The sequence below is a fragment of the Triticum aestivum genome, chromosome 2D, assembly GCF_018294505.1.
Source record: "Triticum aestivum cultivar Chinese Spring chromosome 2D, IWGSC CS RefSeq v2.1, whole genome shotgun sequence".
NCBI lineage: Eukaryota > Viridiplantae > Streptophyta > Magnoliopsida > Poales > Poaceae > Triticum > Triticum aestivum.
In genome coordinates, this window is record NC_057799.1 from 321,104,227 (window position 1) to 321,121,488 (window position 17,262).

The 17,262-nt window shown below is 47.3% G+C and overlaps 1 protein-coding gene and 1 long non-coding RNA gene across 30 annotated transcripts; one reads left to right on the top strand and one right to left on the bottom strand.

Annotated features, from left to right (window-relative positions):
• The first annotated feature begins 5,171 nt into the window (after positions 1–5,171).
• On the top strand, positions 5,172–11,076 carry LOC123052947 (uncharacterized). 29 transcript variants are annotated; one of them, XR_006425204.1, is made up of 11 exons: positions 5,178–5,988; positions 6,095–6,178; positions 6,517–6,722; positions 7,142–7,231; positions 7,593–7,770; positions 7,874–8,021; positions 8,694–8,801; positions 9,193–9,292; positions 9,692–9,725; positions 10,341–10,464; positions 10,551–11,076. It is a non-coding gene; the product is annotated as an uncharacterized lncRNA (long non-coding RNA). The 29 variants fall into 29 exon arrangements; XR_006425208.1 differs by having other exon boundaries at positions 8,694–8,771; positions 9,188–9,292; XR_006425196.1 differs by having other exon boundaries at positions 5,179–5,988; positions 8,694–8,771; positions 9,639–9,725.
• A 1,964-nt stretch (positions 11,077–13,040) lies between these two features.
• LOC123052950 (protein C2-DOMAIN ABA-RELATED 3) lies at positions 13,041–14,089 on the bottom strand. The gene is made up of 3 exons (XM_044476319.1): positions 13,803–14,089; positions 13,601–13,696; positions 13,041–13,502 (listed from the first exon to the last, which is right to left on the bottom strand). The coding sequence occupies exons 1-3, from the start codon at positions 13,911–13,913 to the stop codon at positions 13,224–13,226; spliced, it is 486 nt and encodes a 161-aa protein (XP_044332254.1). The 5' UTR covers positions 13,914–14,089; the 3' UTR covers positions 13,041–13,223.
• Positions 14,090–17,262: the final 3,173 nt, after the last annotated feature.

The following is a 17,262-nucleotide window of genomic DNA, read 5'->3' on the forward strand; positions in this document are numbered from 1 at the left end:
CCCACGTCCCTGTCGCCGTCTGCTGCCACTGCCGCCGTCGTCCTCGCCCTCCACCGCGTCGCCCTCGCTCTCGATCCGCCGCCCTCGCCCTCCACCGCGTCGCCCTCGCTCTCGATCCGCCGCCCTCGCCCTCGCCCTTGATCCGTCGCCCCATCGCCCCCGCTCCGGCAGGTATAAGGTCGCCGTCCCCGCCTCTCTTTCCGGCTGTCCTCATCGCCACCCACGGCCGCGGCCGCCATGCACACGGACAGCCGCGACAGCAGCCTTGTTCCACTAGGGTTAGGGTTAGGGGTTTGATAGTTGTAGTTTTAGTTTTTAGTTTCTAGGTATAGTTGTAGTTTCTAGCTAGTTTTAGTTTCATAGTTGTATAGTTTTTAATGCACACATTAAAACAAATTGTAGTTGTAGTTTATAGTTGTAATTTGATATTTTTGGTTGTAGTTTATAGTTGTAGCCGTATATATGAACTCAACAATCGTATAGTTGTAGTTTGTAGTTCTTTACAGGGATACATACTACAAGCGCTAAAGTTTTGGCGAAGCGTTGATTTATTTCTGTTTCGCCAAATTTCTAGCACTTAATTTGTTCACTTTTATGAAAAGGTCATGCCAAATTTCTTTGTTTATTTTTTTATTCATATTCTGCTGTAGTAGATGTCTTCAATTCTTTACAGGGATTCATACTATAAGCACTAAAGTTTTGGTGAAATGTTAATTTATTTCCGTTTCAACAAATTTCTAGCTCTTAATGTGTCCATTTTTATGCAGAAGTCATGCCAATTTTTTTGTTTGTTTTAATTCATATTTTGCTGTTGAAGATTTCTTCGGTTCTTTCGCCAAATTTATTTATCTGCATGTTTTAGGTCTTTTTTTTTCTGAAATGGCGGACAATGATAGGTACCGTGGTGTTTTCCAAAGGCCCTAGGGAAGTGGGGCGCCCAAATCAAAACCCCGTCACAGCAAGAAACAATGGCTCGGCATGTTCGACTTAGCCGAGGATGCGGCGCGCGCTTATGCTGCCATGGCGCTCGAGTAACAGGGGCGAAGGGCCCAGCTCAACTTTCCTCAGGATGCTTGGCGCAAGTGAGATAGCGCCTCCTAACATGAGGATAGTCTCCAAGGCCGAGGAGAAGGAGCACCTGAAGGCCGAGGCGCTCATCAGGGCCCGAGAACGTCAGAACACTGATCCCTTAGCAGAACGGTATCTTCGGGAGGATCCGCATCTGTATGCCATCAACGAGGCGTTCCTGATAACCGCACGCAGCCAGAAGGATGCCGAGGATGACCCGATAGACTGGTATAATATCGCTGAGGAGTTCGACAAGGATGACGAAGACAACTTCGGCTCTGACATTGACTTAGATTAGGAGTTGATCTCTCCATCGTGCCTAATCGTATAACTCCGTGCTTTAGATGTTCGAACCTTTAATGTAGTACTTATGATGATGATAATGAGAGTCAGGATGATGATGATGCTAGCGAGGATGACGATAGCCAGAATATGAGGATGAGAAAGATGATGAGGGTACCAGAGATGATGATCCATATAATTATGCAATTTTCTCTCAAAGGATGAAAGAGCTTAACGAGGATGAGAAGGCCAATCTCATCGCGATCCTACCATCAAGTGTGCACTATTTGGGGAGGCCATTTGTGCACCGTTTTACCAAGACCAACATCGTGAAACACACCATGGTATGTTTGTATCTTTTCTCCTTTTTTATTCATAACACTATATGATAGAGGCGAGGGTGTCCCGATCTTTCGATGAGATGATAACTATCGATTTGGTGGAGTCGACTTTGACGATCCGACTACAAACGTGCACGACGTTGCGCCTTAGCAATCGCTAAACCAACTTCGAGAGGTTATTGACCACGCCGGAGCACGATCAACCTGACCACGAAGGTCTATTCCTGCACGCAATCGAAGAATAAGCAAGAATATGATAATGCAATCTGAATATTGCGAATATAGATGAAGTATTGATAAAGGTGGGGATCCGTAAGCGGTCTTGGTCTGGTCGTTGGACACAAACGAAGTACACGAAGTTGCAATGGCTAACTTTTAACTAAACAAATCCCAAGCAAAAAGCTACTAGATGGATCTACTTATATAGGAGCAAGGGGTGGAGGCCAAGGAGGTGGGAGGACGTCCCAAGGCAGCCTAAAACCAACCCTAGGTCGTACAAGGCTCATGGACCCAAGTGGAGGTGATGCAACACCTTTGGACTTGTTGTTTGACTCGGATTCTGCTGCAGCGTCAGATTGTTTCGTCCATATCTCAACACTCCGGACGAATTTAAAGGTGAACCTAGTTGGGTTGGAAAGAGGACGAAATCTACTTTCCAACAAAAAAAGAATCATCCAATTCGGAGTCCGTATGAAAAAGTTGTTGGCGTTTTGAGTCAGGTATGTCTGTGCAGTCCGAATCTGAATCCAGAACGTGAGAGACTTGGACTATATCTTCTCTTGGCCCAAAAGTGACGTGAGAGGACTTTTTGAACAGAACCTAAACTTCTTCTTTTCCTCTATCTTCATATGTGGATTGTACAAATGTCCCATACACCTGCAATTAGACAAAACACAAAAGTGTGTGAAGTATTTTTGTTCTGGATAACATAAATAGATTATTGAATAATTTGCACTAGAAATCATCTGACAAATATGCATGCATGCAATATTTTTGATCGTATCCAAGATAGTCATGTCCTCATCACTATATGGCAAGATTTCTAACATTGCGTGCTCTATTTTGCTTTTAATCGGGGGGATCATAGAAATTACATATGAAGATGATTTCTGCCGAGGACATCCTTACTGCCGGCATGGCTGGAGTATGCCTTAGAGCAGTAGGTCCTGTCACCAGCGTTCGATACAAGATGGACACAGACGACCGCATATCGTTCCATGACGTCGGCCGACGGGAATTCCTGAAGGGAAAGAGACAACGACTAACGGTTGACACAACATTGGTCATCATGATAAGGAACAATAGGAACAACAACTTTCAGATGATGGTTGTTGTAAATCTTATTTAGAAATAAGATCTAGTCAAATATTGGGCTTTTCACTGTTCTGACCCATTTGCTGAAGTTTAGCACGATTTGATCCGTGTTTGAAAGTTTTTTCGGATCTGACCCATTTCGAGACGCCATCAACCGTGACATCTTGCTTGCATTGAAGACACCATGAACCCCGACGTTTGGCCCTGGCCCCTCTCCTGGTCAGCCCAGTTGACCGTCCGACGCGGCAAATTTGGCCCCGACCCTGGACGCCAAGGACCTGGGCGTCTACCTAGCTACCTGCGTTTATTTACAGCTATATGCATGCATACGATTTTTAAATTTTAATCAGAGCAGATGACACGTGCGTACCAAAGTCCAACAATGAGGCACATAGCCATGCAGCGAGACTTATCAGCACCGCATAAATATCTACTGTCTTATATGGTTCTCTCATATGATAGTAATAGCGCAGTACAAAAGCTAGCTCGTCTACGATGCAAGAAAATGCAGCTTACTACGACCTAGTGGGCAGGCCACGTACATGCGTTAAAAGCAACCGAGTGACAAGATGGATGCTACATTAAAATTGCCGCTCCTCATCCTCCTCCTCGCGCTCACCTAGACACTCCCCCTCGGTCGGCTCCTCCTCCGGTGCCCGGTCCCTTCACTGCGCGAGGTAGGCTGCCTCCTCCTCCGCCGCCGTGTCCATCCACACGGTCGACGCGTTGACCCACTCCCGTACGACGCCCTGCCACTGGTACTTCTCCGTGGCTGCGGGTGGTGCCGGCGTGGGCTCCTGTTGGGGCGGCACTGGTGCATGCGGTGCGGGTGGTGGCGGTGGCAGGCAGACGCAGTCGTCGGCCGCGGAGAGCTCGAGTGCCTCCTCTAGGCTAGGCCAGTGTGCATCTTCCTCGCGCTAGGACTCTTCGAAAGGCGCGTTGGAGCGCCTCCTCTAGTGCAGCCTAGTACTCCGCCTCCGCCTCCACGTCTTCCTCCTTCACCACCAGCGGTGGCGGTAGAGGGCGGGCCTCGACCTGGACGGTGCCGCAGCGGGACACATCGTGCTACGTGGCGAACCAGCCGTCCCAGTTGGGACCGTCTACCACGTACGTCGGGTCACGACGTTGCTCCGTCGTGAGGAGAGCATGCCACCCGCGGATCACCTCCGCCCTCGTCCGCTCAGACTGCAGCATAGTTGGCACCGGAATGCGATGGGGTCGAGGTGCCAGACGTGGGGGAGGTTGATGTCCGGCCACGGCAGCAGGACACGAAACTCCCAGTGGTACTGCAGCTGGTGCACCGGGATGTACAGTCGGTCCCGTGAACGGCGAGTCCTTCTCCTCCCCCTCCCCCCGCGGCACCAATGCCCGCCTCGTCGGATCGCACGACGAGCTGGCCTCGGCGTCGTGCTTGGCCTCGCCCTTGCCCTTGCTGAAGAAGCCGGTCGTGGCGTCTAGGGTTTCAGTCTGTCGGCGAGGGGGCATGCGTGGCCAGATCTGGACGGGAGTGGGGAAGAGAAGTGGATGAGCCCCCCCCCCCCTTCCAATTTTAAAAGTGTGGACTCCGAACGCTTTCACTGGCTGCCATACGTGCCCAAGTTAGGTGGGCGGCATTAAATTTGACCGCGGTGGTGGTTGGGCGGCCGACAAGTGGGCCCGAGGCGAACACCGAGCAGACGAGCGGCACGTCCGTCTCGTGTCCGCGTGGACGCACATTTGCGCCAGAAATGCGTTCAGACAGACAACACGCGAACATGAATTAAGTTTGGATCGGCGCGTTGGACCAGCGTTTTCATCCATTTTGACCCAAACAGATACATGCGGACGGAATGCGTCAGCGCGATGGAGTTGTCCTTAAGATCCGTGCATGCTAATCATTAGTAGGCTTCTTCTATGCTAACCAAGAAGGTGATGAACTACTACACTTCTTAGCCCATGCCCACGTACACTTGCATGCATCGATGCACTGGATGTACGTAGCCTGCCCACTAGCTCGTAGTCAGCTGCATTTTCTTCCATCGTAGACGAGCTAGCTCTTGTAGTGCACTATACTACCATATGGTACGCACGCGTCATCTGCTCCGACTAAAAATCGTATGAATGCATATTTATTATTACCTTATAAAGGACGCTGGGTGCTAGGCGCAACGACGGCCTCCAAGTCCGCAATGAACAGTGCCACGAGCGTTGCGTCCCGCGCGAGCAAAGAAGCAAGCGAGCTAGAGAAAAAAAAAGAAGCGAGCGAGAGAAAAAAAGAAGAAGCGGGCGAGCAGCTGTAGCGAGCGATACCTAACCCGCGTCTCCCCCACGACCCCCGCCTCCTCTCCTGCCGCCGCCGCGCCCTCCCCACCCGCACGCGTCCCATCCTCCTCCTCGACCTCCCTCGCTGCCTCTCCTTCTCTTCCTCCTCTCTCTCCTGTGCCGCCGTCCTGCCCCATCCACCCATGCTGCACTCCGACGGCGACGATGACCTGTAAGCGAAGGGCGACGACGCAGAGGAGAGGGAGGTGCGGCAGCATACGGGAGAGGGTCACCAGCTAGCGTCGGCCTGTGCTGGTGAGGTCGGGCTCCACCGTTCCTGTCCCTCGTCCTCACGCGGCCTCTCTTGGTCACCGGCGCTGCAGTTGCGCGGGGCGTGAGAATAGCAAGGAGATGTTGGCCCTCGTCCAGGAACGCGGCGTCCATGGCCGCTCCTCTCCTCCCGATTTGCCTCCTCTTCTTTGTGCGCGCCGGCCGCTGCAGCTCCTCGCGCCGCCTCCGTCCATCCCACCTCTCTTGTTTTCCTCCTCTCTCAGATCGGGCGCCTTCGCTCGCCGTGGTTCCAGATCGGGCGGATTGGAGGAGCAGGGGAGGGCGAGGCCTGGAGCTCCATCTGCAGCACGCGCTAGACTGGTGCCATGCTGCATCTTCTCCTACCTCCGTTCTGGTGCCTCCTCCTACTCGCGTAAACAGCGAGCGGAGGGCGTAATCACGGAAGTGCCAGGTGAGCTCTTCCTCCACCCTGCAACTGTGAATTCTTTCGGTTTCTATGAAGATCATTCACATCTATTTTTTCATTCCTCCCATCTGGATTTCTGATTTGATTCCAGAGTTTGGAGGTGGATGTTACTTCAGGAAGGAAGTTGGTTACAATTTTCATTTGTTTGATGCAGCAGGGACAAACTAATTTGCAGGTAAGCTTTCTTTCAGCGATTGGTGGGTTACAGGTCAACCTGTCACACCTCACTAAATTTGGAACTCATGATTTGTTTTCTTGCTTGATATTAATTCTTGATATTTTTGGCACATCCTTATAGGGATATCATGTGCATATGTACGAGTTTCATTTGCTTCGGTTGGAGATATGTGTGTGCCTGAAGATATAATCTTAAATGCATTTTCTGTATGATATGAGCACTCTTTCGTTCTCTGGGTGTACGTAGGTTGCAAGAATGAGAAGGCTTAGGGGATTATTGTAGAGTTTTGATTCGCATGGATGCTCTATTCATGACTACTCTTTCTTTATTTGCAGAATTTCTTGGTGTTGCGATCTCTCCCCATCTTAGCATTGTCTTTCGTTGAAAGGGGAGGAAATTTGTGTATATCACACCTATCAGCTGCATCCCACAAAGAGGAATTTTGTGTCAGACATTGCCATTGGAGAAGCTTTGACAGATATGGCCCTTCTTTCAGTAATAAGGTTTACACATGTACTGATGCAAAAGATTTGATTCAGAGGTTAGTTCTAATGGAGCGACACGTATTGTGTTTGTGGTCTTCCAGTTTGCCTTTCTTCCATGTATATGAATGACTCATACTTCCTTTCCTATTGCGATTTCATCCAGCCATTCCTTTCCTTGCAGCTTTAAATTTGTGAAATCTAAAGTATTTGGTTAAGAGAACATTTGCCACATAATTGTACTAATATTCTATGAATAATTACACTTTTGTGGCTGTGCTAATAGATGACCCTTAGAGACCCTGCGCATTCTCTAATTTTCCATACATGAAGATTTATTAAATGAATGTGGTGCTTTATTCTGGCTTGCAAGAGGAGCAACAAGAAATTCCTATTTCACATAAGTGAAGAATATTTATATCCCTGATTGTTATAGTTGGTGGTCCGGATTCCAGTTTATTTCTCTAATTTGATGTAGGAAATGGATTGTAATTTGCACGTGAGGTGGGGCTTTTGATTGGGCCTTGTGGTGGTTGGATCCGCTAACAGATAGGGAGAAGCATGATAGGTTAATACTGCTGCACCTATTATTTAATTTCTCGCAATGTTTTCGCAATCAGTTTATCTAAAGCATGATTTTAATATGCAATTTTATCAGTCAGAGATTATTTGAATGATTCGAAATTAGAATGTGAGGATCTCAAAGAATGTTTCACAAAAAAAAACTAATATTGATCATTTCCAAACTTGCTCGGTGATAGAGGTACTATAGAGGATATCAATAGAATGAAAGCAAGAGCAACCTGACAACATCATTTTCCCTAGAATATTGATAGTCAACTTCAGTTATCAGCAGCTTCACACGTGTATGTTTTTTTTTGTTCATTTTCATCTTTGTGGTATTTTCTTACTTCCCCTTGTTGTTTCAGATCGGGCAGAGATCGCAGGTCGCGGCCATGGGAGAGCAGGGGAGGCGTGGTTTACGTGATGGATATGTAGTAGGGGAGGGTGAGGAGGACGGGCATGTGGGAAGGCACAGCAATGCCGGAGCTAAAGCGGGCGCTTGTGTCACGGTGGTGCTTGCTGGTCATCGTCCCTAATCTCCAAGTTAGGCTGCACATCTTTGGCCCCGCCATCTCCTTCCTCCAAAATTTGCCTTTTAATAATCTCATTTTGATTTCTCGATTTATGTTTTTTCTGAACAAAATAGGTGCAGATTGGACGATGAAGAGACGAGGAAGGATGTTAGGAAGAGTGAAGAACAAGGCGGACCTTCTCTGGTGGAAGAACAAGATGAACCCTCTTTTGTGGGTCCTGTTTTTGGCAAAATATGTGGGGACTCGAATGACAATGAGCAGGTATATGCTCTTCTTGTTCATTCCTGTTCCTACCATGTGACCCTCAACCTGTTTGATAGTGGTACTCCTAAAACAATGTTCTCAACTTGACTTCTATGGTTAATTTGTTATGGATCTCGAGTGCAGATTTGTTGCTACTGGAATGGACAAAGGTTACTATGAGATGCCGATTTTTTGTCTTCGATTCAAAGATTTGAAATTCTTAAAACTAGAGTTGACGTAATTTTAGTGGCATCCTTGGGGATCTGATTATCCTGCTGTTAGCTACATAAATAATCGATTCTTTGTGTTTTGAGATCAAATGCATGAAATTCCATCAAGCAATATATTATTTTGACCTTGATGGATCCTTAGTACATGAACGGACTTGATGGGTCCTTCGTTTGTTCGCAGTATTTGAATTGGACTGACAAGGCAATATATGTATAAAATTATATCGATTGGAACTTCAATTAGTCTTGCTTGCAGCGATATTATTATGATTTCCTTTTTGTATTTTCTTCAATTTATCTTCCAGCTCATCTGAATGATTTGCACACATATTTTTCTGGCAAAGTATACCTGCGATTGGTTCATAGAACATTCAGTTTTGTTCAGTTCTGGTAAGCAGCTTACTTGGCTGCTACACATGTGGACCACAACTTACTTCCCTTTTATTATGTCACTAAACAGGTGCCATTAATTCCTACAATGGCCTTTTTCTTCTTCTCAGAAGCCAGATAATGTTCAGTTGGAAGAGATGGATATGAGGTGCGTGCAAGTACAAGTGTGCAATGATAGGTACCCTATCTTGCACCTGTTTTGCTCATAAAAAAGCGCACATGTTGTTCTTGATTTGGTTTTCTTTTCCATGTGCAGTTTTAATTTTTTGTTGCTCAAAGTGACATTAAAATGAAGATCCTATAACTGAAGTTGGATCTTCACTCCTACACAACACATAGTTTTTAGCTGAATAAATGGCTACAACTTCACCACATATGACCGTAATTAAATCTCATGTTTCATGCTCTGACTTATGTACTACCAATTTTTATGTTAAACATGATTAAATTCTTTCTGATTGTATTTAATATATCGCTGTATACTATCTTCAGCTATCATACAACTGCATGTAGGTAAAATATTCATGTTCATTGGTTGAATATCAATTAATGTTTTTTCTCTAGAATAGGTGGCGGAATGGCAAGGCGTCTGGTCAGATGACCTGTGTCTGTGGTCAGTTGGTGGATCTCGACTACAGGAACATCACCGATGCAATCCATAGTAGATTGGTAAATTGCTCACACAACATGTTTAGAATTGGAAAATATTAATTTTGTTCTTCTGTTTTATTTTTTCTGACTAAAAGTAGCAGTTTTGCTTCTGTATTAAGATTTCAACAAGAATTTATAAAGGCCTCTAAGGAAGCAGAGGAAAGAAAGAAAACGCCTGATAGTGCAAAGTGCACTTTGGCAGTAAGGTCAACATGTGACTACTAATGAAACACCTCCATCAGGAGGCCAAGAACAGTTTCTATTATGCTGACTTAATGTATATCCAGTTTAGAACAATTTATCTGACATTTATTTTATGATTGTGCCTGCAAGTTGAAATTTTAATTAATTTAACAAATGACAGGAGAAAGTGATGCGTGTTAGCCGTGAACTTAATGGGTCGCTTGTTCCTTGCAGATGAATCCATTCTGATGAGCTTTGTAAATATTAGGTAAATGTCGTGAAACTTAAGATAATCTCTCAAGCATATAATTTAGGCATTTCACTCCTAAGTGTAATGATATATGACACTGAACCATTCGATTGAATATCTTCTCAGTGTTTCCAAAATAGCCTAATTATTATAACATGGTGGAAGAGTGGTAATAAGCTATTAAATGACACACATCGGGAATAAACTGAGCATTTACTTAATTTGGTCGTAAATATGAGCTTGGGTTTTTCAGGTTGCATCTTGTACAAATCAAATTATATTTGGTGCTAAATTTACTGGATTTGAAATTGTAGTGATGGTGATCTACTATTTAGATGGGTGTACTTCAGTGCTCCTATTTCTCACATGTCTTACAAGTTATTGCTGCAATATGTGGAATATAGAGCGGTACTGGTAATCTGTGATGTGACTGGTGCAAACTAAAAAACTCACTGCAATACAAGTATTCTTTTTTAATTGTCTGATGGGAAAATAGGTAAATAGCTTGTGAGCAGACATGGATACACCGAGCCAAATTATTTATGCTAGATAGGTTTGTGTATTTTTTTATAATAGTTTAATTCAAGCTTTGCCTGTTGTACTTTGTTTTACCTGTTATACTTTGGTTAGCAGATAAAATTTGATGTTGTCCCCTTGAGATTAAATGGATGCGTCACACTATCATATGAAATGCGTGTTACATCAAACAAAATCCATGATCGAGCTACCTTGGACCCTACTGCTTCAAGCACTATCTGTAATCTCAAATAGACTCTTATGGAAATTCATGATGTTGTGGTTGCGCTTCAGAGCATGACTAGCGTGGCATGTCTCTCATTGCAGAAGAAAGGCATATGATCCAGACTCAGATTCAAGCTGCATTGAGGGTTATGCTTGAGACATGGATGATGGCTACAACCACTATGTGCGACCGTAGGCTACGGCGGAGACAGGCCCCAGGCAGCCTGAGCCGATGCCTGGGGCATGAGGCTGATTCCCTTCGTACACTGTAGAGAACACTGTAGCTACAGTGTTGCAGTGCTTCCTAGGCCGGCCGGGGGCGTGGCTGAATCCTGGCGCCGCCACTGACCATAGGCATGCCTGCTTCGACGATGAAATTATGTTCAATACTGCTGGGACATGTAACGATGACTCAACTTAATACCACCACCTTCTCGCGTCTTGGTCCTTGTTGCGAGCAAGACAATGCATCTCTGGCCTTTGCTAATATAGCTTACTTTTATAAAGCCAATGTATGCCATTATCAAGTGATATGAATATCTTCTTTTAAGCTACCAAGTGCCATGTAATGGAACATAAACATCTATTAAGTTAGTTCTAAATCAATCTCATATGCATTGTTTGAATACTTGGTTCGCTCTCACTTTTTGCGCCATGGGTATTCCTTAATTTTTCATATGAAAGGTTTAGAATTATTACCCTCAGTGCTTTCTAAAACTCGAAGTTACTAACAAATGTAAAGATTTCTGTTATAAAAGGTTTAGAATCATTACCCTTGATGCTTAAATTTGGACCATGCACCTTACTTGGGTAAACATAGAGCCAAATGGCACATTGTCCAAATACACGTTCAAAACACTTCTGGTTTGACATGGTCTCTATCCTTGATCAAACATAAAGTTACTAAAAAAGGCAAATATTATCAATGCGGACATGGTTTCAAATGGGTCTCTGCGCCATTTGGCGCACCGGGTCATCTAGTAGCTGTAAATGAACGCATGTAGCTAGGTAGACGCCCAGGTCCTTGGCGTCCAGGGTCGGGACGGAATTTGCCGCGTCGGACGGTCAACTGGGCTGACCATGAGATGGGCCAGGGCCAGACGCCGGGGTTCGCGGCGTCTTGTCAAATCCGAAAAAACTTTCAAACACGGGTCAAATCATGCTAAACTTCAGCAAATGGGTCAGAACAGTGAAAAAGTCCCAAATATCTCCAAGCTGATGAACTCTTAGTTACTTAGTTAAGATGCATGTGATACTTTGATGTTGCTTTGTTAACTAGAACAAATTTGAAGTGTTAGTAATTGTTATGAAGAGTACGAATTACCTAATGAACTTGCATGCCTAAGCTTACAATGCATGCTTTATTTGAATTAAGTATTGAATTTCTTATATTGGATTTATGCAAAACGCAGCCATGGCAGCATAATTGGTGTTGTGGCTGCAAATTTTTTAATTCGCAAGAATAAGCTTGCAGTGGTGGGTGTTTTAGTACACCTGCCATTGCAACATGAATAAATAGTGGCGGGCAGGTAAGCACTGCCCTCCACTGAAGAAACCCAACAAGTGGCGGGTCCGTAAGCATCGCCCGCCACGCCACTGGAGGCCTCTACTAGTGGCGGGCGCCCGCCCGTCACTGATGTGGTTATAGCAGTGGTGGGTGCCTCTGATAGCCCGACCCGTTGATGCTGGCGTTTTTGCGCCTGCCACTGCTAGGCATTCCTGCAGTATCGCTCCTCGCCGCCTTGCACCTCGTCGTTGGAGATGACGATGACCTCCTTGCCATTGTCGGCGAATATCGTCTGCTCCGCCTCCACGAGCTCCGGGTGCTGGCAGCGGAGGTCCTCCATGTACGCCTCGTCGGCGACCTCCACCTCAAGGCGCTCCCTCGCCTCTTGGTCCTCCCGAGCCATCGACGCGCTCACCACTCCCGGCTTCGGCGAGACGAGGTGGACCGGCACCGTCCCGATTGGGAAGTTCAGCCTTGCATCGCGGCCGTGGAACTGGACTTGCCACCAGTCATACTCCATTGCCGCGAGCTCCGCCGTGTGGAACAACCTGACCCACTTCCTCTTGTGGGTCTCCCTGTCGGTGATCTCCGCCACCCATGTCCCGCACGAGCGCTACCGGAACCCGAGGTAGGTCCTCTACGGTAGCCGCAGCAGAGGGAGTGCCGGGAAGTCGGCGAATTGGGTAGGGGCAGGCGGATCGGGCGAGTGGCGGCGGCTCGAGGATGCGCCGCTAGACGACGACCGGTAGGAGTGGCGGCGCGGATTTGCGCTGTGGATCGGCGGTGGGGACCTCCGGCCACTACGTCCGGCCGTTGGGAGGAGAGGGTGCGGGCGGGAAGGATGGGGGACGCGTTGGCGGCAGGGCAAGGGGGAGAAGAGGAAGCAGAGGAGGGGAAGAGAGAAAGAGAGATTTTTTACTCGGTCGCGGAGCGGTGGAGTAAATATAGGAAGATTTACGGCGGCCGAGTAAACTTTTTACTCCCCCTGGTCTATTGGCAATGCGGTTAGGTCCCGATTAGAGGAGTAAAATCGAGATTTTACTGCTCTAATCGGTTATCGGGATCAGAAATGCCTTTACAAACAATGTCCTGGACTGTCACCGTTTAGAAATCCATTTTCTTTTCTTACTACACACAGCAGAGCGGGGCGGGGTGTAATCCGATAAGTTAATTTGCTGGTTACAATCCGACATGTGCAACGGACGGATGGATGGATCGATCGAGATACTGTGCTCTGCATGCATGTGCATGTTGTTGATCATGCCGGGTCACTTCTTCATATTGACCCACTCCAGCTTCAGCATTATTTCCCCGCTCTCGACGTTCCGGAGGCGCAGGATCATGTCCTGGACGAACTTGCCGTTCTTCCAGCACACGCGGCTCTCCTCGGCGAGGCAGTTCCCGCTGCTCGGCGCGACCGACCGCACCACGGTGCCGTTGCGGATGCCCTCGGTGTCCAGTTCCAGGACCTCCGTGAAGGGCAGCACCTCGATGTCCGCGTTCCCCATTGGGTCGTCCTTGCTGAAGGTGTCCTTGTCAAACACCGCCTGTACAGTACAGCACACCACACCACAGCACAATTTTCTTCAACGTAGACGGAATGTGTTTGTTAACAGATTGCAAGAGAACAGTAGGTAGTACTCACAAGCTTGATTGGTGCATTCGGGTTCGTGATTGACAGGGTTAGCTCCTCATGCCAGATAGGGTTCACGGATCGCTTCTTCACGCTGGTCTTCAGTTTCTGCAATAGCACAATATTTTTGAACAGAAAACAGTACGAGAACAATTAATAGTAATACAGAATCATGGACAAGAAGAAGAAGAAGAAGCAATGAGAGAGCGGACACCTGCTTGCCGAGGCGAAGGACAACATATGGATCACTGCCTCTTGCGTCGCGGTAGGCAAGGTTGATCCCACGCACCACACGCACCTTCAACAGCCCAACCAAACCATCCATGCCCGATCTCGATCCGATCGATACTCAGTTTAATTAAATTTATGCTATGCTATTATTTTGCGTACAGAGGAATGTGGTCGGTCTGGTGTGGTGTGGCGTGGGACGAAGAAGCGCCTAACCCAATCCTCGAATTAGAATCAGGCGGCTTCTTGCGCCCCGCTTTTTTCTTCCCCCCTCTCTTCTCATAGGCATAAATAGAGTAGCCTCACACATGAGCCTATATATAAGAGACAGACGGTCTCCGCCGTAGGAATTGTGCTGACCATTTCTCATGTGTCCTGCGTCCAATCAAAACCAGCTGTTGCCATTTTTGGCATCTCTCTTGCATTGCATTGCATGGGCAGAAAGTGGTACTCGTTTTTTGCAAAATAAAAATAGAGCAAAATTGGTAGTAGATTTTTTGGCTGTCAGTTAAAAGTGTTTGTTCTGTGGGACACATACTTGTAAAGTGGTATTTTTTGTTAAATACTCGGAATTCTATAGTATGGCTGACTTGATTTTAGTGACCCCCTATCTAAGACATTTAGAATAAATCATAATGTTTGGTTTACCAGGGTTTCATAAGGCTCAACCGATTTGCCAACTATTTGGTTTACGAGGGTTCAGAAACGGTTTCATCTAAACTCTATCTGATATCAATTAGTTCATAGGTCTTAAGTATTTGCAACTTGAATACTAAAACAAAGGTAAAAATAACCAATCCCAATATATCCTAGAAACCAAGTTCTTCTGCTGAAACATGAACATGGGCTACTACCATATTCTGAAAATAACGGTGAAGTTTAATTTGATTGGTGGTACTGAAGTAGAGGTGCTTTTCTAAATATAACGATGAAGTCAAATCAAAGTTTGGATCCTAGAGTGCAGTCATTTATTTGACAAAAGCCTCATGTACAAGTCTCTCTGATCCTTGTAGCAATATCATTACTCCATATATCTATTCTTTCAAGACATGGATGTAATAATGCCACATAAACAGATCAACACCACACAGACTCCATATATTACTTTCAGAGATGTGCTTGTGGATTTGTTCAATAAACGTGCTTGTGTGCCTGACTTGAGCTTGGCTATTTCCATGGGAGCTTAGCAAATGTACATACTGTAGATATGATTTCTGTTGTCACGTTTTGGCTTATTTCCATGGGAACTTAGCTGAGATATAACTGAACTGAACTGTTTGAAGAACTGTATCGTATGTACATATGTGATTTTAGCTGTTAAGAAACCCTTTTCCATATAAAAGTGATTGTCCTAGCTTTGCCACTGCTTTTTACCAGTGGGCTCGAGTGGAAAATATGTGAATGGTGCGAGTCTTTTGTGCATTTGCAAACATTTTTTTTGATTTTTTATCTAAGAACCTAAAGCATCATAGCTCAAGTTCGAATATGAAGTTGCTTACCGCACATACCGTATGGTTTTAAACTCTTGGTTAGATAAGAGGTCAAGCAGACGCTGTTTACCGAAAAAGGTTTTCGCCCCGCTTTATAGATAAAGCAAACCGCCCGAACCAAACAGCCAACAGAGTTCACACACACACACTCAAAGTCACAGCTGCACACACCGCACGGTACCAGTAGGGTTAATGCTGAGGGCACAGCTCAACAAGCCCTAAGAACAAAAGGACACACACAAAGACCGCCACGGACGAGTCCAGCCTAATCAGGTTCCGGCGGCGGTGGCGGAAGCGGGGGCGCCATGCGGAAGGCCATCGATCGAAGGTCGGTGAGGAGGGTGTCGATGACGCTCCGGTCCGGGGGGCGGCTAAGCGGCCGCCAAAGCTGCAAATAGCCACACATTTTGAAGATCGCGTCAGTCGCACGTCGCAGAGGCACTTTCTGAATAACGAGCTTGTTGCGAATATTCCAAAGCGTCCATGCAAGGATCCCAATGCACAGCCATCTAATATGGCGGTAACGCGGGGAGGAGGCATGGATCTCCGCGAGTAGGTCAGGGAAGTTGGAATTGCACCACTGTCCGCCGACCGTTTCACGGAAGCACGACCACAGGAATTGGGCAGTGGAGCAGTTGAAGAAAATGTGGTTCGAATCCTCCACCGTGGCGCACAGGGGACACATCTCGTCCCCAGGGCCATTGCGCTTGCGGACTTCCACCCCAGAGGGGAGACGTCCCCGGATCCACTGCCAGAGGAATATCCGGATCTTGAGGGGGAGACGAATGTCCCAGATCAGGCTAAAGGGCTCAGGGGCCAGCGAAGGGGCGATGGCAGCATACAAAGACTTCGTGGAGAAGCTTCCCGAGGGCTCCAGACGCCACGCCATGGAGTCGGTGGCGCCCTCTACATGCATTGGCAAGAGAGCGATGTCCTGTAGAAGGGCGTCCCACGCGTCAACCTCCTGGGGGCCAAAGGAGCGCCGAAAGGCAAGGCGCCCTAGGTCAATAAGGGCCGTTTCGACGGAAATTCGTGGGTCTGCCGCAATGGCAAATAAGCCCGGGAAGCGGGCGGCCAGAGGGGAATCCCCAAGCCAGCGGTCGAACCAAAACAGGGTCGAGGACCCGGAACCCACCGAGATGGAAGTGCCAATCCGGAGCACGGGGAGGAGCTGAATCACAGCCTGCCAGAATTGGGATCCCCCAGAGCGCTGGCAGAAAGCAAGAGGTTGTCCTCGGAGGTACTTATTCTGAATGATGGTAAGCCAGAGGCCGCCCTCCCCGTTGGCAATACGCCATAGCCATCGGGTCAGGAGAGCAATGTTCATGCGACGGGAGGACAAGATCCCCAGACCTCCCTGGTCCTTGGGTTTGCAAATGTCCGGCCAGCTCACCATATGGTATTTTTGCTTGTCCCCCTCGCCAGCCCAGAAAAATCTGGACTGATATTTGGCCACCTCCTGGTGAAGCGTCTCATGGAGTCTATAGAAGCTCATGAGGAACCAGAGGAGGCTAGCCAGCGAGGAGTTGATGAGGATTACCCGAGCCGCCTTCGAGAGCCACCGGCCCTTCCAGGGCTCGACCCGGTGTTGCAACCGGGTCACGGAAGGGCGGAGGTCCGCTACGGTGAGGCGTGAGTCACTAATGGGGATCCCCAGATAGGTCGTGGGGAAAGAACCCAGGCGGCAATTAAGCCGGTCCGCAATGCCCTGGGCCTCCACCGGTGGGTATCCCAGCACCATCACTTCACTCTTATCGAAGTTGATGGTCAGACGCTGTTTACTGCAACCTTTAAATCTGTTTTTCATTTAAAACTCACTATATATTCAGCGCTCTGCAGGTTGGTTTATATATGCTTGCTTAGTACACTTAACCAGCAAAACATGATGGTATGGTCACGATGCAAGAACTCCCCAGTATGGATGAGCCGACTCCAAATGCTGATGAGCCCACCCCG

What these genes read in the sequence shown, in the direction of transcription:
- LOC123052950 (XM_044476319.1), bottom strand. Translation starts at nt 13,913, where the DNA reads ATGGATGGTTTGGTTGGGCTGTTGAAGGTGCGTGTGGTGCGTGGGATC. An exon ending in TCCTTCGCCTCGGCAAGCAG is followed by an intron (nt 13,697 to 13,802) that starts GTGTCCGCTCTC and finishes GTGCTATTGCAG; the next exon opens with AAACTGAAGACCAGCGTGAA. An exon ending in CGAATGCACCAATCAAGCTT is followed by an intron (nt 13,503 to 13,600) that starts GTGAGTACTACC and finishes TGTACTGTACAG; the next exon opens with GCGGTGTTTGACAAGGACAC.